The sequence below is a fragment of the Thrips palmi genome, unplaced genomic scaffold, assembly GCF_012932325.1.
Source record: "Thrips palmi isolate BJ-2018 unplaced genomic scaffold, TpBJ-2018v1 HiC_scaffold_6, whole genome shotgun sequence".
Lineage (NCBI taxonomy): Eukaryota > Metazoa > Arthropoda > Insecta > Thysanoptera > Thripidae > Thrips > Thrips palmi.
The window spans coordinates 5,372,564-5,395,786 of NW_023144633.1; the positions used below are offsets into that span (position 1 = coordinate 5,372,564).

General features: G+C 60.6%; 1 protein-coding gene across 5 annotated transcripts; it reads left to right on the forward strand.

The window, feature by feature from the left end:
* The first annotated feature begins 217 nt into the window (after nt 1-217).
* On the forward strand, nt 218-23,124 carry LOC117651797 (superoxide dismutase [Cu-Zn]-like). 5 transcript variants are annotated; one of them, XM_034396146.1, is made up of 6 exons: nt 218-385; nt 19,361-19,444; nt 20,515-20,559; nt 21,451-21,645; nt 21,723-21,973; nt 22,052-23,124. In XM_034396146.1, the coding sequence occupies exons 2-6, from the start codon at nt 19,361-19,363 to the stop codon at nt 22,152-22,154; spliced, it is 678 nt and encodes a 225-aa protein (XP_034252037.1). In that variant the 5' UTR covers nt 218-385; the 3' UTR covers nt 22,155-23,124. The 5 variants fall into 5 exon arrangements, with proteins under 5 accessions (XP_034252037.1, XP_034252041.1, XP_034252040.1 ...); XM_034396149.1 differs by lacking the exon at nt 218-385 and adding an exon at nt 15,737-15,757; XM_034396148.1 differs by lacking the exon at nt 218-385 and adding an exon at nt 15,781-15,799.
* The last annotated feature ends 99 nt before the right edge of the window (nt 23,125-23,223 follow it).

Genomic DNA, 23,223 nt, shown 5'->3' on the forward strand with positions numbered 1-23,223 from the left:
GGGTTACGCAACGATTGGACGCCCTGCGGGTCCTGCGGGAGTTGGACTCCATCCAGCCTGGATGCCTGGAGCGGCCTGGAAGTGTGGCCCACCTCCGCGCCCCTCGCCCTCCGACTCCAACGCCATGAAGGTGAAGACCGTGAGCGGCGTGGGCCCCGCCCCCTCCCCTCCCCTCTCCGAGGTCCCAGCGGCCGTACCAGCCGCAGCGCCAGCGCCAGCCAAGCAGCCAGTGTAGTGACTGAGTCTGTCGCGCGCGGACCAGCGGAACGAACCGAACGCAGCCCTAGCCAGAGCCTAGCGAGCTCGAGTCGAGTGAGTGAGTGAGCACCGCGACGACCGTCTCCGCGTCTCCGCCCCACGACACCGGAACGCACCTAACCTCACGGTAGGTGCAGCAGCGCGTCGATTCGTCGGGCTGGAAGAACCGCACTCGGTCACGTGGCTGCCGCAGCCGGGGGCCTACAGCAGCGGCCTGCGGCGCCGGCGGCTCGGGTTCGAAACCGGGCCGGGGCCGCGGCGTGTGACATGCCAGTGTGACATCCTGGCCGGCGTGGCCAGAGTGTGACGAGTGTGGCGTCCCGACAGAAGGACCGCGCCGACAGCGCGTGTTCCGGCGGCGGACTTCCCCGCGTGCTTGCCGGTGCTTGTGTTGGTGACAGGTGACTGACGGCGCGCTCGCGCTTCGCATGGCTTCGCACTGCAGCCGCTCGCAGTGCAGTGGCAAGTTGTCGAGGTGATAATGCCCCCTCCTTCACAGAGGCTGCTGCGGTATATTTGCGGCGCCGTGTATTTGTGGAATTGAGGTTGTGAATCTGTGGAGTGCCGCGGCTAAATTTACGGTCGCTGCCGTGCCGTGCCACGCCGGCCCGCGTCACCTTGACACCTCTAGCTTGACCAGAGCAGTCGCTCTGTCCTTTTCGCACTCGAGGGGCGTGTCTTGGGTTCCGTCAGGGGTGCGAGAGAGACAGCGACACAACGACCCTTCGAAATGAGGCGACAGCACTGCCAGCACGTCACCCAACGGTCCATCTGCCCGTGACAAATGTCAGTTACCTCCTTTGACTGCACTCAGAGAGTCTGCGTTCGCGTCTTCGCGAAAACCGAGTGCAAAGGCGCGAGGGCGCGAAGGGCGAGGGGAGGATCATCCTTGCAAAGTTTCTCGCCGCGTTCCTAAACACGCGATGAAGTGTGTGTGTTTTGAAATGGCTCGTTCGCTGTTTACGAGTGTGCCGAAAGCCGAAGCCGAGCCGGCCAGCCTGTTGTCTTGCACCGGTCGGACGCATCATGCAGGTTACATAAGGCACCTCGTAAGGCCCCCCTCCCCCTCCACTACCGCCACCCCCAGGCCGACCGGTTCTTAGCCAGCTCTCGGTGACCACTCCCAATCCAATCGCAGTCGGCCAGTCGGCCGGCGGATTTCGATAAATAGTCTCTGTCGGGATGGCCTGGCCGGACTGTGGATCCTGCGGCGTCTGGCTCGGCGAGGCTGCGGCCGTGCTGCGGCACTGCGGCTTTCGAAACTCGTAAAGTGGCGTTTATTCGGGCCACGTGTCGGCGCATGCACCTAGGGCCTAGGACGCAGGGCCGTGGACGGCCGGGCCGGAGGGCCGAAGGCTGGCCCGAAGGGCGGCCCGGGAGCCTTGAACCACGAAAATAGACCTCGTCACGCCGCGCCGCCGCGCCACGCCACGGTGACGATCTGTGCCAAAAAGGCGAGCTAGGGCCGCACAGTGGGCCAGAAACCGGTGGAGGCGGCCAAAACTCTAGACGCGTTTTGAGCTCCAGAGTCGCTAAATAGGACTCGAACCGAACGTGTGACCCCACCAATGGATTCCTCGTTCGGAGAGCTATCCATTGGTGGGGTCACACGTTCGGTTCGAGTCCCATTTAACGACTCTGGAGCTCAAAACGCGTCTAGAGTTTTGGCCGCCTCCACCGGCTTCTGGCTCACTGTGGGCCGGGATGGGCGGGCCGCCGCCTCGACTACGAGCCAGGGTATGTGACCACAGGGTCGTTCACCTGTTGTGCGTGTTTCGTGTTCTCACACTGGCGCGCGCCGCCAGCGCTCGCAGCGCCGCTACAGTGTCGCGGCTCGCGGCGCGAGTGCGAACCAACGCGAGGCGCGTGTGACAGACAGGCACTCGAGGCGCGAATGGGCGGGAAAAGAAAGACCTAACCGCTTTGACGCGGCGTGTCCCTTGCTCTGTCTCTCTCGCACCCATGGGGCGGCCCGCAGGGGTGCGACGAGACAGAGCGACCCCGCGCGCACGGGCGTGCGTCACTCCTGTCACCACGGGCTCGTTCCCGCCCCCGCGCCGCCGCGGTCGCCACGCGTTGCCATGGCGACACTTTGAATCTCCCGCGCCGCGGCCCGCGACCCATTCATCTGAATAACGACCGGAACCGACCGGCCCAGCTCAGCGACTTTCAAAGCGGCGCCACGTCTCTCTCGCACCCTCCCGGGACGCCCCGCGAGTGCGACAGAGACGGAGCAGAGGGACGCACCGGGGGCGAAAATGACCGCGGACACGGCATGGGAGCACCAGGAGGCTGGGGCTGGGCCAGGCTGCAGTCTGGTGTCTCTCTCACCTTCCCACGGAATGCTCCACGAGTGTGAGAGACGGCAAGGCGATGGCACTGTGTTCGGCATGGGCTGCCTGCTGAGCGGTCAAATCGAAATGCGAGCCGAATGAGGCAAGGGGCACTGCCGGCACTGCGCCTTAATGGGTAGGCAACACGCTCGCCCGCAACTGGGTCACGATCCTGATAGTGTGGTCGGCGTGCCTCCAGGCGTACCCGGCCAGCAACAACAACAACATCAACAAAGTGCATTCGGCGCTCATCAACGAGAGCAATCTTTTTGACGAGACCACTCGATACCGGCCGCGTGTTTACACACCCACTCTGTCTCTCCCGCACTCGTGGGGCGTCCCGCAGGGGCCGCAGGGGTGCGAGAGAGACAGAGACTGTCCGCAATCAGCCCGCAGTGCTCGTTAGTGGCGGACAGTGGCCCAATTCTTGGCCTCCACTTTGGTCCGCCCGGGCGGCCCTCGGCGGCCCTCGGCCCGGGGGAGGAATCTGTTTACGCCCTTGCCGTGCGTGCCAATACACAGGGCGTCTCGCTCCTTCCTGCAGCCGATATTGCCTCCCCCTCCCCCTCCCCTCCCCCGAGGCACGAGGCAGCCTGCGGTCGACGACGACGGCCGCCCTGTGATCCGCAGCGGTTTCGGTGGCGCCGCGCCCACGGCCGGGGAATTTGAATTCGCCTACCTGTGGAATAACAACGACGATAATGGGAGGGCCCGCCCCGCCCCGCACAGTGGGCCAGAAGACCGGTGGGGCGGCCAAACTCCAGACGCGTTTTGAGCTCCAGAGTCGCTAAATGGGACTCGAACCGAACGTGTGACCCCACCAATGGATTGCTCCCTGAACGAGGAAGCCATTGCTGGAGTCACACGTTCCGTTTAGCGACTCTGGAGCTCAAAACGCGTCTGGAGTTTTGGCCGCCTCCACCGGTCTTCTGTCCCACTGTGCGCCCCGCCCCGCCCAGCCCGAAAAAGGAGAAAAGAAAAAGACAGCAGCCGAAATCGGCCGAAACAAAAGCCTAATGAAGCGATTGGCGCGCTCTTGACTGACATCATCCCACAGTGTACGACGCACGCCCCATTAGGCGAAAACGGCGCGCAGGCGGCCGTGCAGTGTTGATGGAGATCCCAGCAGAGCCCAGCGGGAGAGGGGGGCGGGGTGCTCCGGAGGGTCGGCCCCTAAGCCACGTGGCGAAGTGATTCCGACCAGCCACCCCCGTGACCCGACGGCACCCGACTGACCGGCCGCGCAGTTGGGTCACCGCGTCGCTTCGGCACGGGCCCTGCCTCGGCCCTGCCGCGAGTGTGCCAGGATGGCCGTGTGTTACTAGGCGACGCCAGGCCGGCTAGGCTCATTATCATATTGCATGCAGCAACCAGCCGTTCGTCCCGGCGACACGTGGAGTCGCAGTGCAGCTCGGAAAGAAGTAAATGGCGCTCTAGAGGCGCGGGGTATCGAACGCGAGACCTCGGGGTTGGGGATCGATACCCCTACGCGCTCGGCCACGCGCTGACCGTAGGCTCTGGCGAGCAACCCAGTCCGGAAGTAGGCAACGACACGCACCGGGCTGCCTACCGCAGTTCGAGGAGCGTTTCGTCCGCGCTGCGAGTGCGAGAGAGACAGAGCGACGCAGTCCGCACACGTGGTCCGCCACGCGCAGCACAGGAAGAAAGCCCCGACAGCCTCACGACGTTGGCGTGGCTCTGTCCCTCTCGCACTCACGGCGTGTCTCGGAGGGGTGCGAGCGAGACAGAGAGTCTATGTGGGTGACCGCGCGAGCCTCGCGTGCCGCCGGCCATGAGCGGTCCGGCCAAGCCGCCTCTTTCTGATAGTGTAGAGGCAGCCTCACTTTTTGGCACATTGTCCCACTGCCACTCACTCGGCCAGCGCGGCCAGCCCAGTTCAGCCACCTCGGCCGTCGGTCTCTCTCGCACGCTCACGAACCGCGCCGCCGCCGCGAGTGCGGGAGAGACAGAGCGACCAGAGCACTGTTCTAGCCGCAGCTTGCGCAGCAGTTTGATTACGCTGTCCAGGTGAATGTCATTCTTTCCGACAGTGTACCTTCCCCAGGATGACGGACATCTCGTGCTTGGCCAGGAAAGCCAGCAGACTGATTCCGAGAGTCCTTGTCTCGCACTCGATGGGACGTTCTTATTGGTGCAAGAGAGGCGGAGCGATGAAGTCGACTCTCGGGCAGGCATGCCGCCCTCCAGCGCGGCGTGGGCGGGCAAGGTTCGCAGTGCGCCAGTACGCCGCGCGATTCTGTCAAGCGAAAGTGTTGCGTGGTGTCGTGACGAGCCGAGCCGAGCCGAGCCGAGCCGGGCCGAGCCGAGCCGAGTCGGGCCGAGCCGAGCCGAGCCGAGCCGAGCCGAGCCGAGCCGAGCCGAGCCGAGCCGAGCCGAGCCGAGCCGAGCCGAGCCGAGCCGAGCCGAGCCGGGCCGAGCCGAGCCGAGCCGGACCGAGCCGAGCCGAGCCGGGCCGAGCCGAGCCGGGCCGGGCCGTGCCCACAGGGCGCATCGGCGCGACGGTCGCGACGCCTTCGCCCTGTTTGCCCTGCCGCGCCACTCCGCCACGCGACGCCGCCGCTGGGGAGGTCCTTTGTGGTGTTTTGATTGGCTGTGCGATCTGGATCCCGGCCTTGAGCAGCACCAAATTGGCCCCATGTAAAACGGCTCAATTGGTGCCGAGAGAGCGAGAGAGAGGGAGAAGGAAAGTGCTGTAACTCTGCCGACGACGCGAGAAACACAGCAGAACCGGCAGGACAAGAAAAGCCAGAAAAAAAATAATGAAACCGAATCTGTTTTCATCGGGACGATCTGTGACCCTGGCCCTGGCAGTTTGGAAGATGTCAAAGTTCGTTTGGCAAACGAAAAAAAAAATGACTACAGGGACACCGCTACAGTGTCTCTCCCGAGTCCCTCGCGCTCCGATCAAGTTTTGCGAGCGTTTTTCTCTCCCCCTGCCATTGGGACAAGTGCGCTCGGCCGGGCTCGGCCTGCTTTCGCTCGCGGGCCGGCCGGCGGATCGGGTATTGCGAGAGCAGGTTTACCGCGATGCAGACTTGGATAAAAAGCGCGGAGGAGTTTAACCACCGCCTCCTCCTCCCTCGCTTTCTTCGTGTGTCCGCCCGGCGAGCGGCCCGGCCTAGATGTCGTGGGCGCCGCGCTGTCCACCGCGCCCACAAGCATTGCCTCGTCAGTAGGTGAAAATTCCAAGCCATTTACCAGTGTCGAAGGGGTTGCTGCCAACCTCAGTCTGCCCGCCAGGCGTCTGGACTTTGCTCGCCGCTGCGCACCGCTCCGCACCGCTCCGCGCCCCGGGCGTGCGACTGAGACAGAACCTCACGGCTCTCTGGAATCCCCCTGCTGGGACCGGGCGTGGCCGAACGGCGCGGAGAAAGTATTCCAGATGACGTCACACCGGCATTATTCCGTTGCTGCCCGCTAAAAAATAAAACAACGCGCTTGATTGAAGAACGCGATGGTGAAGAACGGGAGAGCGCGCCGCGGCCGGCCGGCTGGACCGCCTGTGAGGTGTGAGGTAGGCCTGCCCGCCGCGCACGCCTGTCGAGCTGGCCGGCCTATCCCGAGGTTCGCAGGCGCTTTCGCGGACGCGTCTTTCTTCGCGCGGGAGTGTCTGTCCGTCTGCCTGTCTGTCTGTCTGTCTGTCTGTCTGTCTGTCTGTCAGTCTGTCGGTCTGTCGGTCTGTCTGTCTGTCTGTCTGTCTGTCTGTCTGTCTGTCTGTCTGTCTGTCTGTCGTGCAGTCGTCTGTCGTCGTCATGTCAGTCTGTCGTCAGTCGTCGTCTGTCTGTCTGTCGTCTGTCTGTCTGTCTGTCTGTCAGTCTGTCTGTCTGTCTGTCTGTCTGTCTGTCTGTCTGTCCGTCCTTGTTGGCCTGCGACTGGAATGCAGCCACAGCGGCGGAAACTGCGGCGCGAGGCCCACCCCGGCCCACCCGGCCCTACCCGGCCCACCCGGGCCCACCCTGCTAGAATTAGATTCCCGCCGCGCCTCCCCTTGCGCGCGCGGGGGGCCACCGCCGGCCCGCCGCTCCAAAAAGGAGGCCGATAAAACAAAAAACAAAAATCTGTCTCGTTTGTAATCCCTGCTCCGCCCGGACCGCTTAAATGACGATGAATTCCGCTCGCCCCGTCTGCAGGCTGCTTCCGTGAGTCGCTCGCGCTCTCTCTGTCGCACTCATGGGGCGTGCCGTGTGGGTGCGAGAGAGACGGCGGCTCTGGCACGCCTCCCCCTGCCGCGGCGTCTTCTACAAATCAAAGATATTTCGCCGCTCGGGTCGCCGCTCCACTAGGATCCACTAGATCCACCAGAGGCCATTAGGCGGGCTTAACACGGCCGCTCTAAATCATTGCCGCATGAAAGAATGTGAGCGTCTCGGGGGCGGCGCCGCTAGTCTCGCTGCAGGTGCACGTCGCGGCGGAGGCCGTCCACGTCCGCTTCCTGGCGGCCTCACGCGGCGGGAAGAAAGAAGAAGAAAAATGCGGAACTTGCCGGGGATCGAACCCGGGCCCGGGGCCGCGCGGGACGCTGGATGCAGTGAGGGAGGACCACCCGCGGGGTATTCTGGGCGACGAGGAGAGGACCGGGGCGCTACCGGGGCACGCGAACAAGAGCGGAATAATGGCGGGTAAATTTAGAGGGACATTCGATAATGCGCCGCCGTGTAGTCCGTGTAGTCCGTGTATTCCGTGTATTCCATGAGGACGCCGATGACGGCCCTCGCCTCGCGGACGCCGACGGGGCTATTCGTGTCCGGCGGGCGATGCGGCGATGCATCGGCCCGACCCTTTCTGAAAGGGGCCAGCGAATTAATCAAGGTCGGAGCAGCGCTGTTGCTGTGGGCGGAGCGGGGCGGGGTCGCCTGGCCTGGCGTCGCAGGGCTGCAGGCATTGATCTAGTGTCGCCGGCGGTGACAAAGCCAGGCCTCCCGGAAGAGGGGCCCGCCTTTAAACCCCCGACTGGCCCGGCCAACGGGTCCCCAGGGGGCCGTGGCCGTGGCATTCCAGCTGCCTCGACGCGTTTTGAGCTCCAGAGTCGCGAAATAGGACTCGGACCGAACGTGTGACCCCACCAATGGATTCCTCGTTCGGAGAGCAATCCATTGATGGGGTCACACGTTCCGTTCGAGTCCCATTTAACGACTGTGGAGCTCGAAACGCGTCCGGGGTTTTGGCTGCCTCGCCTCCACCGGTCTTCTGACCCACTGTGGGACGGGTTGCAGCACCGGCAGCATTCTGTCACGTTATTTCCGGACGGGCCCTGGGCGGGTGTCTAGTCTTCCCGCGGCTAGACACGGCTTCTGCAGCGGCGCGACGCGGCGAGGCGAGGTCACAACTCGTCACATTGACTCTAGTCGCGTCCCCAAGCGGCCTGCATACGTCACCGCCGCATCTCCACAACATCTCTAGCGTCTCGAGCAGAGGCGACGCGACGTTGAGAATTTTCGCGGCCCGCCTTCCCAGGGCGTTCTTGATTGTGTCGTTTGTTGGTGGGAGGAGACACTCGCGGCGTGGCGTGGCGTGCGCAACGCCCTCTTTGATCCCGTCGCCGTGTTGCAGCGCGCAGTGGGCCAGAAGACCGGTGGAGGCGGCCAAAATCCTAGACGAGTTTTGAGCTCCAGAGTCGCTAAGCAGGACTCAAACCAAGTGAGTGACCCCACCAATGGATTGCTCTCCGAACGAGGAATACATTCGGGGGGTCACACGTTTGGTTCGAGTCCCATTTTAGCGACTCTGGAGCTCAAAACGCGTCTAGAGTTTTGGCCGCCTCCGCCGGTCTTCTGGCCCACTGTGCAGTGTAGCACGCGGTGCGCTATGCACCGAGCGAGAGCCGCGAGAGCGTGGACTGGCGTGACGTTTCCCCAGCGAGCAAACCCGCCGCGTCAATCTTGTTTTCGCTGGAAACTCGTTTGGCGATGCTTATCGGGCTCGCCAATGACATTTTATTTTCATTTATTTTCATTTTTCTTCGCTTCCGAGCGCGCAGCAGAGGCGCGGCGAGCGGCACCGACCGAGGCGCCATTCGGGATAAAAATAAATCTGCAAACGGTTGGAACAATTGAGGTCTCGCGTTGGGATGCAGGTTGCATAACTCGAGGAACCAAGCGCTGCATGCGTCTGTCTGTCTGTCTGTCTGTCTGTCTGTCTGTCTGTCTGTCTGTCTGTCTGTCTGTCTGTTCGCCGGACCCGAGGGGCCGATGAGCGTGTCCTCGTGACAATAGCCTCGCATCACTGTCGATTGCTCCGGATTTTGTCGCCTGCCTTGTGACGGCATTGTTCTGCTTGAATAACAACACAACTGCTGCGCTTGTCAGTGGAATTGTTGTTGTTGCTGTTGTTGTTGTTTTATTTGGACCGGGTAATGATTGGTCATTGTCACCGGGGGACTGCTCAGAGACAGAATAGTTCCAACTGGTCCCAACAACTCACTGACACCCCTCCACTCCCCACCACACATTCAGACAGACAGACAGACACACAGACACACAGACCGAGGGCGACGACGCCAAAATGCACTCGCGGTGTGAACACGATGATTGATGGAGCGTGTCTGAAGTGACGAGGAGTAGCGCCGTGGGGCCATCTATCAGTTGCTGTGAAGTGGTCGCGCAGTGTTTACACCGGCCGGCGATACCCCCCTTCTCTCGTCTCCGTCTGCCCGGCCGTGGGGGTGGCTTCCCCGATGTCGTTTCGGCGATTATTCAAGCAGTGGGGTTGGGGAGGGGTCCGATTTCAAAAGCGTAGAAACACAATTTTTTGCTGCAAAGTGGTGCACAGTGGGCCAGAAGACGACGCGTTTTGTGCTGCAGAGACGCTGAACAGGACCCGAACCGAACGTGGGACCCCACCAATAGATTCCTCGTTCCAAAAGCAGGCCATTGGTGGGGTCACACGTAAGGTTTGAGTCCCATTTAGCGACTCTGGAGCTCGAAACGCGTAAGGGATTTAGGCCGCCTCCTCTGACCTGGAGCGTTGATGAGGCGCCCAGGCCCTGGGCCCCAAGGTTCGATCCCCGTCCCCCCCGTCGTTCCATTTTGTGATTTACTCACCGTTAATTTTAAACCCTTTCCTTGGGCAAAGCTTTGCGGGAGTGCGATGGAGTACCGCTGAGGCGACTGGAGCGACTGCAGCGCAGCCCGAAGGCATTAATCTAATTGATTGGGACGCTGGGACGCCACTCGACCGGCCCTTTCCTTACAAGGGTCTGCTGCCAGCCCTGCCAGCCCCGCCAGCCCCGCCAGCCCCGCCAGCCGCAGCCTTGCCAACCGCGCTGGCATGCACACTGCGGCCAACACGTTACCACCACCGCGTTTTTTTAAAAAATAAAAATACTGTACCTAAAAATAGTAAGTTACCTTATTTCACTTAACTTTTTTAAGTACAGTAGGTAACGAACATTTTCACGCGACAATAGTCTCCACTGACCGCGTTTGTTTGCTGAAAAGCAAAACAAAAACGAAAAGGAGAGTCGAGTTTAACATGCAGAGTGTGGCGGGCCGGGCAGGGCCGGGCAGGGCGTTGGTCCTGGCCCGATTGTTCCCCCACGTAATGCGGCGTCGCGGCGTGCGTACCTATGAGGCCCGCAGGCTGAGGGGCGTTTTCGTCGCTCTGTCTCTCTCGCACCTTTACGGGACGCCCCATGAGTGCGAGAGAGACAGAGCGACGAAAAGGACTCTCAGTGTGCTGTGGGGCCTGTGAGCGGCGCGCGCGTGGGTGCGCTTAGGGATGGGACGCTAGGAGAGGGGAAGGGAGGGGGGACTGGTTCTGTGTCCGGCCTACCGATTAGATGCCCACCCGCGGGCCTCCCGCTGGCCCGGACGGTACTCCCCCGTCTCTCTCGCACTCGTGGAGCGGCCCGTAGGGGTGTGAGGGAGACAGAGCGACGCTGGAACGTTTCGGCATCGGCCTTATGTGGCACTTCCCCTCCCCCGGTGGGTTGCCTATCACGCCAGCCTGCGCCAGCCGGCCGGGAAAGCGGGAAAGCCCTCTCCCTTTACCCCACTCGGCCCGAGAAATGTGATTGGACGGACGTATACCTGTCACCGCGCCACCGACCTTATCGCACGCGTGTGTCAGGACACTGCGTCCTCGGTCTTATTGGAACCGCACCGAAAATAGAAACGAAACGAAAATGTCGAGCCCACCAATGTGGGCCAGAAGACCGGCGCAGGCGGCCAAAACTCTAGACGCGTTTTGAGCTCCAGAGTCGCTAAACAGGACTCGAACCGAACGTGTGACCCCACCAGTGGATTTCTCCTTCGGCGAGCAATCCATTGGTGGGGTCACACGTTCGGTTCGAGTTTTACTTAGCGACTCTGGAGCTCCAAACGCGTCCGGGATTTTGACCGCCTCCACCGGTCTTCTGGCCCACTGTGCGTACTGCGCATGCGCGTCTGCCCGGCCCGGCATACGAATGGGCTGCTCGTGCTCGCACAGACGAGACGAGACGGCCAGGGCGGCCGGGCGCCGCAGCACCGCACCAAGGAACCAAGGGCCGTGATCGGGCCATTCCAAAGAGCACCGCGTTCGACTGCGTTCGACGGCGTCGCGGGCGGGGCGTGGCGGCCAAGTGGCGGCGTAGAGGCCGAGGTACTTCTGTACCATCCCGAGGCTCGTGCATCAAACGCGCCTCCCCCCTCTCCCGTCATAATCCCCCTGCTCCGATGCAGTTCGCCCCTCCCTTCTATTACTAGTGCTGGCCGTGCTGGCGGGACAGGTCACCGGGAGAAATATGAAGCATGGCTAGCAGCTACCCAGCCGTACCGAAGCCGCTTCTATTCGGCGACGTCCCGCGCGCCCCGCCCCGCCCCGCCCCGCCCCGCCCCGCCCCGCCACGCCGCGGAAGCCTTTGACGAGGCGCTTCCCGCGGGAAACAGCGCCAGCGCGGGGACCCACGCGCTTATTCGCAGTCGCCAAGCTAAGCCCCCCTGCGAATACCGTCCGCGAACGGGGCGCTCCTGTCCTAGAAGAAGGCCTGCCTGCCGGAAGTGGGCGGCCTGCGCGTGGGCAGGGCAGGAGTCCGGAGGCCGGAGGGACACCCGGCCGGAGGCGCGCGGGCCCGTCGGTCCGTCTGCCTGTCATATAACGAGCGGACGGCCGGACGCGCGCACCACGGTCAAGTTCGACGTGTTCGTCAAGGGAATGGGGGTCCACAGTGTCGCGTTACGAGCCGCCTGTCTGTCTGTCTGCCTGTCTGTCTGTCTGTCTGTCTGTCTGCCTGTCTGCCTGTCTGTCTGTCTGTCTGTCGGTCTGTCTGTCTGTCTGTCTGTCTGTCTGTCTGACGTGACGAACGACCGTCCGGAAGTTACTAACTGCGCCGCGGCACAATGCACAGAGCGATGCAGCGCACTGTAAGCGCCGACTCCCTGTTTTTATTAATATGCTAATATTATCCGCGTTGATGGTCCGCAACTGCAGCAGACGGCAGGTGTGTGTCTGTCCGTGCGACTAGTCGCGTCCTCCCCTACAAGTAGTGCCTAATGGGAGAGGGGGGGCACCCGAGGCGTGGGTACGTGAATTTGTGAGTGCCTGGGCTGGCCGCGGCGCCGCGGCCACTGGCACCGACATCGCCGGCCCGGCCAGGTTGAATGACTGGCCGCGCCCCGCCGCCCCGCCGCCCCGCCGCCCCGCCGTCCTCGCGGGCAGCGTGGGCCAGAAGACCGGTGGAGGCGGCCAAAACTCTAGACGCGTTTTGAGCTCCAGAGTCGCTAAATGGGACTCGAACCGAACGTGTGACCCCACCAATGGATTCCACGTTTGGAGATCAATTCATTGGTGGAGTCACAAGCTCGGTTTAAGTCCCACCCTGACGGGGCTCTATGAGTGCGAGAGAGACGGCGACGAAGGTCCTTAATGCGCGGCTGGCCAAGCACAGAGCGACACCAGCGCCGCGGGTAACGGGGGCCGGGGAACTACTGTTCGGTGTTGTTTTCCGACAGTGTGTCACGTGCCCGGCCTGCCCGGCCCTCCGCGTGGAGTGTGGAGTGCGACACCGATGGATGAGCACTCGCGGCGTTTAATTGGCGAAGTGCCCTCTCCACTCACCGGCAGCCTATCAGCAGGCCGATTCCGAGAGTCGTCGCTCTGTCTCTCTCGCACCGTGAGAGCGAGAGAGACAGAGAGACGAAAACGACTTTCGGAATGAGTCTGCAGCCCGTCAGTGCAGTGTGTCAGTGCGTCGCCCCCTCTCGGCGCCTGCTCCTCAGTCTCTATCAGATTACCCTGGCGGTCGGTCACTCCACACAAAATGTGAAATGTCACCGATTGCGAGGTTTCAGCGAAGTCGTTAGCGAATTAAATGTTGCATCACGTGAGGGGCGCGTGCAAGTGCAAGTGCCTCGGTGACGCAGTGCGGCGCGCCTTTAATTTGAGTCCCCTCGAGGCCGTGTTGTTGGCCCACCCGCGGTGGAACTCTGTCCTCCTTCGCGGTCTTCGCGGTGCCGCCGGGCTGCTTCGGGCTGGTTCGGGCTGGGCTGGGCGCGGCGCTCGGCTTATCAAGACATGCGACATCGCAGAGGTGCACACTGCAGGCGGCAGTAGGGCACACTGAGAGTCGTTTTCCTCGCGCTGTCTCTCTCGCACTCATGGGGCGTCCCGTTTGGGGTGCGAGAGAGACAGAGCGACTCTCGCGGAATCAGTCTGCGCGCGGCCTTGGGTTCGAGTACGCCCGGCGGCCCCATTTATTTCCCCGCACCCCGGCCGGCCGGCCGAGCCGTCGTGCCCCCGGAAGGCACGCCACCCGCCCTGCATGCGACAAGGACAACAACAACAAGGACAACAACAAGGGCATGACGTGGGGCTGGCTGCCTGGCTGGCCATTTGCAAACGCGTTTCGCGATAAATGGCCACTCTACCTGTGACCTGCAACAAGCCGTCGAGAGGTTGTCACTTCACTGGGATGCGTCCGACGCGATAGGCGTCCGAGTGGCGGGGCTAGAACACGCCGCTAGAGCCCCGTGTGTGTGTGTGCGAAAGAGAGCGAAAGAGTGAGTGTGTGTGTGTGTGCGGCGTGGATGGGGGGACGTCCAGTGGCCTTAACCAAGGTCGCGGCAAAGGCAGTACTGACCGGAAACGGAACTCGGCTGAGCTGGTTTACTCTCCTTCTCCTTCAAGGACCTCATCATCAACACACACGCACGCACACTCACACTAGCCCCCCCCCCCCACACACACACACGAGGATTAACTTGCATTCCCGCATTCGATCCGAGGAATAAGAGCTCCTTCGTGATCCTTTGCCATGGCCGCGATCAGAGTTAGGTCACCTGTGTCGTCGAGCCGAGTGGTGAGCGTTGACAAAGACGAGCTCATACGGTGGAGGTCGCTGGTTCGATTCCTCTACGGTATCCAGTTTTCCTCCTGGATTTTTTTGGGGGGCTCGACGATGATGATGTTCGTTTTTTTTCGCTTTCTGCTGATGTGGACTTCCCCCGCACATGTGGCTCGCCTTGCCACGCTCCGCGGCACGGAGATGGCCGTCCAGATAGAGGATGCTGCCTCGACCTAGCCCACGCCCCGCGACGCCCCGCGACGCCCCGCGACGCCCCGCGACGCCCCGCGACGCCCCGCGACGCCCGCGACGCCCCCCACCCCCGCGACGCCACTCGCAAAGGGCCCCTCTGTGCCTCCAGACTGACCAGCCGCGGACAGTCGTCTCCTCTCGCTGTCTCTCTCTCTCTCTCGCACCCCTACGGGACGCCACGTGAGAGCGACAGAGACGGGGAAGATGCCTCCAGACGGAGGACTCGGTCTTCTGGACGTCGCCGACGAGCAGCCTTGCATAAGCGCGCAAAGAGAGAGAGAGAGCGACGGCATGCATGTGCGGGAGTGAGGCGGAGAGGGACGGACGACGCGCTTTGCACTTTTGGCGCAGAGGATGAGCTCAGAGTGTCTGCCTGTGTGCGTGTGCGTGCGGAGGCGTTTTGCGCTTACGCAAGTCGCAGTCACCAACGCATTGGATGTTTGTATTAAGTCAAGGCGGTGGGTGAATGCATGTCTTTACCAAACAACAATCGTGCGGTGACTGACTGCGACATGTCGCCGGGCCGTGGTATGGAAAATTACCCCGCCCAGCCTGGCCGAGCCTGGCGCCAAAAAGATAAAGTAAAAATGTGTTTCAAATTGGTGGGGCCAAATGATAGCTGCGGCTGGCCCGGCTGGTGCTCCGGATCTGGGGTCATTGGAATGCGTCATGGCCCGGGCCGGCCGTGGCGGCCGCGGCCGCAGACCGATTCCGAGAGTCGTCGCCCTCTCTCTCTCTCTCTCTCTCTCTCTCTCTCTCTCTCTCTCTCTCTCTCTCTCTCTCTCTCTCTCTCTCTCTCTCTCTCTCTCTCGCACTCGCGGTGCGCGCCGTGCATGTGCGAGAGAGACTCTCAGTGTGGGCCCGGCCAGCCCGGCCGGCGGACGGGACACGTCCCTTCATTATTCTCCCGAACGTTTGACTGTCGTTTCCGTTTCCGATAATCGATCATTACGGAGCATTGGAGCGTCTAGACTGCACGGCCCGCCCAGGCCGGCCGGCCGGCGAGAGAGACAGCCTGCCTATGGCCGCCCAGCCTCGCCTCTCGCCACTCCCTCCGGCCTCGACCCTCGCCTCGCACCGCTCTCGTTTTTCGAAATGCCCGCGTCGTGCTCATCGTACCTCAAAGCACAAACCGCAAACCTCAAGAGCATTCCTCCATGCCAAGAGCATTTATGAAGGTCGAGAGGATTTTTGCTGGCGAAGAGCATTTTTTTTGTGGCCACAAGAGCATGTCAGGGAGTGCTAGACCTCGAAACGTGTCCCAACCCAACCCGACTCCTATCAGGCGTGTGCGCCGCGCGACGCGGCTCCGCTCGGCGTCCGCTTTGCCAGTCAAGCTGCCTGCTGGCCTGCTGCCGATGGACTTCCCCCACAAAGGTGGGCGGCGCTTCGCTCTCGGCGGCCCCTTTTGACTTGTTGAGACTTTTTCCCCGGGGGACCCAAACCCGTCGGCGCGTCGAATCGGCGCCCGGCGTCGTGACATCACCGCCACTCCACGTGAAGCTTTGGCGCTTTGGCACGGACGAGGAGGAGGTGGGGGAGGGGAGGGGGCGCTCTCAAAACAACGCCGCCCGGGTCATTATATGTAGTCTGTCCGCGGCGGCCGGTCCATTCGAGTCGCGGTGAGATACCTGTACGTGTCAGTGCGTCTCCTCGCCTCGCCCGACCCGTCAAGATGAGTCTGGCCCCCGGTGCACAGTGGGCCAGAAGACCGGTGGAGGCGGCCAAAAGTCTCGACGAGTTTTGAGCTCCAGAGTCGCTGAAGAGAACTCGAACCGAACGTGTGACCCCACCAATGGACTCCTCTTTCGGAGAGCAATCCATTGGTGGGGTCACATGCTCGGTTGAGTCCCATTTAGCGACTCTGGAGCTCAAAACTCGTCTAGAGTTTGTCCGCCTCCACCGGTCTTCTGGCCCACTGTGCGGTGGTGCTACACTGTGGCCGGCCTGCATGGAGGCATCGGACAAGCGATACGCCTCGGGGGGCTCGGAATTCCCTGCCAGTCGTTTGATTGGCACTTGTTGGCACTTGTTTCTGGCTGAGCGGCGCGGCGGCGCGCCCCTCCCCTGCTCCGTGCCTTACATCACCATCGCCAGCAGCGCCAGCCCGCCGGCCGGGCCACATACCTGGCCGCACACCGTCTATGTTTCACGCTTAAAAATACACCAACAGTGGAGGAGCTACTGTTTGGTTTCGATCTGGTCATCTCGTGGGAGTCTATCGTCTTTGCCCGCCACCGCCGCTGTCGCCACGCTGTCGCCTGGCTCAAGTCTCTCCGCCGGCTCTGCTAGTTTTCACTTCATCTGCTGAAACGCATGTGCGTGGCGGAATGCGTGCGATGCGGGGCTAGCCCCCCCCCCCCCCCCCCGGCCGTGAAGTGCGCTTGCTTAGCCTAATGAAGCTCGTTGGGCCGATGCGGCGCTGCCGTCGCTCCCCAGTGACCCACATCGCATCGTGTCACACAGTGTCACACAGTGTCACACAGTGTCACACAGTGTCACACAGTGTCACACAGTGTCACACAGTGTCACACAGTGTCACACAGTGTCACACAGTGTCACACAGTGTCACACAGTGTCACACAGTGTCACACAGTGTCACGGAGTTTGAGGAGAGTGACGCGGCCGTGGACGTCGTCGTGCAGCAGCAGCAGAGTCATTTCGTCGCGCTGTCTCTCTCGCACCCCTGCGCGGCAGCACGCCCCGCGAGCGCGATGGACGAGAGACAGCGCGACGAAATGACTCTGCGAGGCGGTGGGTGTTTCTAATCCGAACGCGCCTCTAGAGAGGTCTCCGGGTCACCCCTCCCCCTCCCCCGCCACGCCCCGCGACGCCCCGCGACGCCCCGCGACGCGCTGCACCGGTGCATTTGTGCGTGAATGAATGACTGGAGTGGGGCGGCGCGCTGCTCGCGGCTCGCGTAGAGGCACGCCGTCGACGCGCCGTCGTAGGTCGTAGTGGCGCGACGCAGCGCGACGCGGCGCATTCCAGGGCCTGCACTGGAATTGGAATTCGCTGCCTCGCCTGCCCTTCGGGCCCTTCGTCCCTGACCTTGCGCGCCGCGCCGCCACGCCCAGGTTCCCGGTTCAAACACCCGTTGTTTTCCCGCCCTTTCCCAACGACGGGGGGGGAACGTTTTTCCCAGGGCGCGGTTTTGCGACGGGTCTTTTTTCCAGCCTCGTAAACCGGCCGCTCGTTGATTTACAGTGGGAAGTCCCTCCTTGCCGTGCATGCCGTGCATGCAGCGCTGCACTGACCGCCGCTTCCGACAAGGCGCAGGGCGGGGCTTGGCTTGTAACAGTGCTGCTGTCTGTCTCTCTCGCACTCGCGGGGCGTCCCGCCGGTCCCCCGCGAGTGCGAGAGAGACAGAGCGGTCGGGCCGGGCCGCGAGCACGTCAAGCGGGGCGTGCTGCAGGTGCTGCATCCGCGCGGCGGGGCGCGGCGGGGCGCGGCGGCAGCGGCCCTTGTTTGAACCTGAGTGATTGCTCGGGCAAACGGGACGCGAGCCGGGTAGCCAAACATCTTCGGGGGGAGGGGGCCTGCGTCGCTGTGGTCGCTACCCCGCGCGCGGAGGGAGTGCCCGCGGCGATACCCCGCGTCGACGCGGTGGTCAAGCCGGCCGGCGCCGCGACGCGACGCGCCCACTGGCGGCGGCCGCCCGAACTAGAGCACGGCCTTTCCTCTTCGGCCGCGGCGGCGCGGTGCCGCCATCGCCATGGTGCCGCGGCAGGTGGAGTCCACAGACTGCGCGACGCCGGGCCGCGCCCCGCGTTGGCTGTTTTGTTGTGGCGTTTCGGCCGCCACGCCGGCCAGCCCCAAATGGGGAGGGGTTCTGAGAAAGAGCGTCGAAGAACGTCGATGAGGGTTGGCGCGTTGGCGGCGAAAACGGCCGGCCGGCCGCACCGACGTGGTGCCCGCACTGCTAATTGCAGCAATGACGTCACCGGGCCGCCCTGCGATCAGACGGAGTGAACCTGGCTGCCCTTTGGGACCCAATACCAATCATCCGAACCCTTCCTCGGCCCTCTGCAGGCGGCAAGGCAGGCCGGGCCGGACCCTTCGCCTTCGGCGCCGCACAGTGGGCCAGAAGACCGGTGGAGGCGGCCAAAACTCTAGATGCGTTTTGATCTCCAGAGTCACTAAATGGGACTCGAATCGAACGTGTGACCCCACCAATGGATTGCTCTCCGAACGAGGAATCCATTGGTGGGATCACGCGTTCGGTTCGAGGCCTGCTTACCGACTCTGGAGCTCAAAACGCGTCTAGAGTTTTGGCCGCCTCCACCGGTCTTCTGGCCCACTGTGCGCCTCGGCGCGATGCCGGGGACACACGCAAGCGCCTCGTTTCGAGTGCCGTGCGGCCCCGGCTGCCCCGGCCGAGGCCCTGGCCCTGGCCGAGGCCCTCGTCGTCTCGACCTCTACGGTCCACTTCCCGTTTCATTGCTAATCCCGCCGAAAGAAAACAACAGAAAAATCGAAAAAAAAAAACACTAGGAAATGAACGCAGCGCGCAATGGTCTCTCAATTTGGACCACTTTACTTTCACCTTCCCCGGCGGCGAGTGGTGGGAATGGCGGTGCCAAATCGAAGCGCTGCCTCTGGACGGGCAAACAAACTCGCGAGTGAGTGGGAACGGCCAGGTGGGCCACTGTACGGACTGTACGGTGCGGGGAATGACGCGGCACCGCGCGGCACGCGTGAGTGCGTGCACTTTGTCTCCGACTGTTTCGGACACCTGCTACGCCGCTCAATCTGGCGCGCAAGCAAAGTGGGCAGTGTGTCAGCGTGTGTGAGTGAGTCAGCGGGCCATCCTTGGCCTTGGCTGCATCGCTCCTCCACTTTGCCTAGCGGACGCTGCACTGCAGACGGCGGGGTGTGGTCCCCCCGAGTCGTTCCGCTAGGCCGCCCCTGACACTGACACTGACGGCGGGCTGCTGCGGATGAGGAAACTGTGACAAGGCACCGCACAGTGGGCCAGAAGGCCGGACGAGGCGGCCAAAACTCTAGACGCGTTTTGAGCTCCAGAGTCGCTCCAGACTCGGACCGTTCGTGTGACCCCACCAATGGATTGCTCTCCGAACGAGGAATCCATTGGTGGGGTCACACGTTCGGTTCGAGGCCTGTTTAGCGACTCTGGAGCTCAAAACGCGTCTTGGCCGCTGACCCACTGTGCACAGCCCGCTGCTGCCATTGGCAAGTCCCTTCCGTTTTCATGATGTTTTTGTTGTTGTTCCAGATGCTGCCGGCCAGATTACCCGCCGCCCTGTGCGTCCTCGCCGTGGTCCTGGGTCTCGCCGCCTCCGCCGCCGCCGCCGACGAGGTGCGCTTGCTTCCGCTTTTTGTCTTTTTCCAACCTGTAAAGTAAAAACGATTCAAACTTTTAACGAAAGGTAGGGTGCGTTGCGGACCAGAGCCACACCCTCGCCGAGGAAATGAATGGCCCCGCTGACCTACTTTGCAGGTCTACTTTAGCCTTAGTTGTAGAGTGCACCCTAGCCTGCCAGCCTGCCGTCGGCGCCCAGCCGGTCAGGCGAATATTGTTTTGTTTTTGTCTGTAACGAAGCGGCCCGTCCTAGACACGCTTAGGTTGTTTTAGGGATGAAAATGCCCGGAAAGTTTCCGGAAACATTGGAAAAAAACAGTGTTTTTTTCCGTTTTTTTTTCCCTGGCCTCGGAAAAATTGGAAAGATTCAGCCTGAAAAGTAGGCAAAAAGTCGGGCATTTCGCCTGAAAGTAGGCTAAAAGCATACCTTTAACCCTACTGTGAACACGATTCTCAGTGCACTCAAACTACTTATACCCTGTTATGACTCCTTCTCGTGCGTTTTTTGAGCTTGCTGTTGTTAATCTCGGGTTGTCAGTATAGGTAAAGTTGTAAAAAAGCACAAAAGTGGTAGGTTTCATGTTTATAGTGCTTAAAAACTAATTTTTCCTATTTTTCCTTTTTTTCCAAATTTTCTGTTTTTTTTCCAACTTTTCCGGTTTTTTTCCGACCCTTTGAAAGTTTCCGGAAAATTTGCATCTCTAGGTTGTTTTTTGTGTTCCGCGCCCTTCGCCTTATGACTGTCCTCAGTAACAAAGTAACCGCGCCCATGTGTGTTTTACTCTCTCCTTATTTGTTGTTTTTTTTCCTGCACTGCTTCTGTGTGCCGTCCAGGATTCCTTCGTCCTGTCAAACGCATAAAACTATGGCATCGAATTTGTTCAGTTCTAATCCACACAACGCCTGACCAAATTTACCACTTGGCGACTTTTTGGCTTTCGCACCCCTCCTCCGAGATGCCACGCACTATGCGCACGCGACTAGGTGGCCGACCGCGCTATTCGCAGTTAGATTTGTTTTGGGCCAGCCACGCCTCTTCCCCGCACTGACTGTATATAATTGTCCAGGAGACGACGGAGTTCGCTTTCAAGCAGTACCCGGACGGCACCGTGGTGAGTAGCCGGCGCGTTTGCTCGCCGAACCGCGTCGTTTAGGGGCGGGCCACTGGTAAACTGCACAAAGTTATTGTACCAGCAACGCGGAAAGGGGGAAAAAAGAAATGCGCGATGCTCTAACTTTTGCTGTTTATTGAGGAAAATGCCCCCTAAAGTACGCGATTCGGTGAAGTCACATGGCCGCCATGAAAGTATCGGGCCACGTCATGCGGGTCAGGAGGTCCCTGCGGTTCATGTCCATGACTGCGCATGTTGTCTGCACGTGTCCGGCCCCAGGCCTCCAGGCAGTAGGCTGCTCCATCATCTCATCCGTGGCTCAGGCCGGTGGGGGTAGGCAACCCGAGCGACGCCTGGGATAGCCATCACGGCGTGGGCGGGGTCATCCAAGTCACGATAGGTCGAGGGTCAAGCCTTGCATGCCTGTGTTCCTGCTTTGCATCCTGGTTCGTCTTTCTGCATGGTTTCGTCGCTGTTTGAAACTAACCTGCTTAACTTAATCCCCACAGAAGCATGCAGCATGGCCCTAGTGTTTTCAGGCAGCACCACACGGCGGGTCAGAAGACCGGTCGAGGCGGTTAAAATACCGGACGGCTTTTGAGCTCCAAAGTCGCTAAATGGGACTCGAACCGAATGTGTGACCCCACCAATGGATTGCTCTTCGAACGAGGAACCCATTGGTGGATCACACGTTTGATTCGAGTCCTTTTTAGCGACTCCGGAGTTCAAAACGCGTCTAAAGTTTTGGCCGCCTGCGCCGGTCTTCTGGCCCACTGAGCACATCCACGCGGATAGTGGAAGCAAAACGGTTTGGCTGGCCCGGACTCGGTGTTGCATGCACGCGGTACGCTGGAGCGGAGGCTTGACGCGGTGCTCGTTTCGGATTCGCAGAGACGGGGAGCCATGGTGGACCTGACTGGCGCCGTCAAGGGCAGCATCACCTTCGTCCAGGTCGGCGACGGCCCCGTCGTCATCTTCGGCAACGTCTCGGGCCTGGCGCCCGGCAAGCACGGCTTCCACATCCACGAGAAGGGAGACGTGAGCACGGGCTGCGCCGCGGCCGGCGGCCACTTCAACCCTGAGAACGTGAGTCGCGGGTTCAAATACCGGCTCAAATGTTTGTTTTTAATGAAGTTATCTGACTTGGGTTTTGCCTGTTGCAGAAGAAGCACGGCGGCCCCGACGACACCGAGAGGCACGCCGGCGACCTGGGCAACATCGTGGCCGACGAGAACGGCTTCGCCGACATCCGCATGGAGGACCGCATCATCTCGCTGATGGGCTCGCACGGCATCCTGGACCGGTCCGTGGTGGTGCACTCCCACGAGGACGACCTGGGCAAGGGCGGCTACCCCGACTCGCTGACCACCGGCCACGCCGGCGACCGCGTGGCCTGCGGCACCATCAAGATCAAGTAAGCGCCCACACTGTTAAAAACAATTTGTTTTAAACCTTTTTTCTTGAAATTACTTACCTCTGTTGTGGTTTGCAGGTTCCCCGCCGGGCCCTGGACCGATGACACCCCCAGCAGCGCCGCGTCCTTGCGGTGGTCGTGGGCCGTGCTGGTGCCCTTCCTGGCCCTCCTCCTAGCCTGAGCGGCACCACGCCACGACGGGCAGCCCTCGGGCAGCCCTGCCGAGAGTGACCATTCCAAAAAGGCGCGGGTTCGACACCCGGGCCTTCCTAGACGTCTGAAGCGGACGCCATTCGGCTTTCAAGATGAACGACACCTTGCCCTTTTGTTTAAAAAAATATCAAAATTTAGGGAAATTTGCACGTAATTTTTCGGAGGAATTTTAACTGGTGTGGTTTAGAGTCTGCTCGCACTGATAGTTAATTTCTCTACAAACATATCTTGTTACCTTTGAATTCAAAATTTGTGTTTTACTTATAGTGTGGCCTTAAATTCAAAATAAATTTAAGTCGTTGTTATATTTTGTTAGTACTTAAATGATCATGTAAGAAGAGGTCCATGTTGTTGCACTAAGCTTCATTGTGATGTTTTGTTGTTGGCTGGGCGTAAATTTTTGCCATGTACATTTAATTTTGTCTTGTTCCAATGGGAAAGATCCAGCCAAGAGTTTTGTTGGATCTCACAATTTTCATGGGAGTTGTACAATATTGTAAATAATTTATGATGCTTGTATGTTGTGCAGCCAGTCCGAACAATATTAAGGTTTAAATGTGTAAGGTCTTAAATGTGCCAGCAGTATTTTGTTAACATAAGTTTTGATTTGTATGATGGCTACAGTTTAGTGAGTTGTTGCTGTATTTATTTTTATTTATTGATAGATATGGCTTAGAGTATTAAATAAAAAGACATACAAGAGATATTTTATGTGCTCGCTTAGCACCATGGACGAAGTGTTAATGTGATATATAAATATTTTCATGAAAACTTGTAGACCTGTAGCTTCAACCGATATTTCACTTCAAAAATTCTATTCATTTGCCTTCTGTGGCCGAGGCCACCCTTGCTAAGTTAGACATCATTGCCGATTTTCTTTTCATGTTCTACCACACCCGCCAGCCATTAAACTGTTTTGTAAAAAATGAAAACCCCAACTGGTGCAGTCACTTCATTCCTCCTAGCCACTCCCTCAAGCCAATCAGGGGCGGGTCAGTATCGTCGCAAAGGAATAACGATTTTTTCATTTGTGGGCC

Coding starts and splice junctions, on each gene's coding strand:
- LOC117651797 (XM_034396146.1), top strand. CDS start 19,361: ATGCTGCCGGCCAGATTACCCGCCGCCCTGTGCGTCCTCGCCGTGGTC. Junction 21,646..21,722: donor GCCACTTCAACCCTGAGAAC/GTGAGTCGCGGG, acceptor TGCCTGTTGCAG/AAGAAGCACGGCGGCCCCGA. Junction 21,974..22,051: donor TGCGGCACCATCAAGATCAA/GTAAGCGCCCAC, acceptor TGTGGTTTGCAG/GTTCCCCGCCGGGCCCTGGA.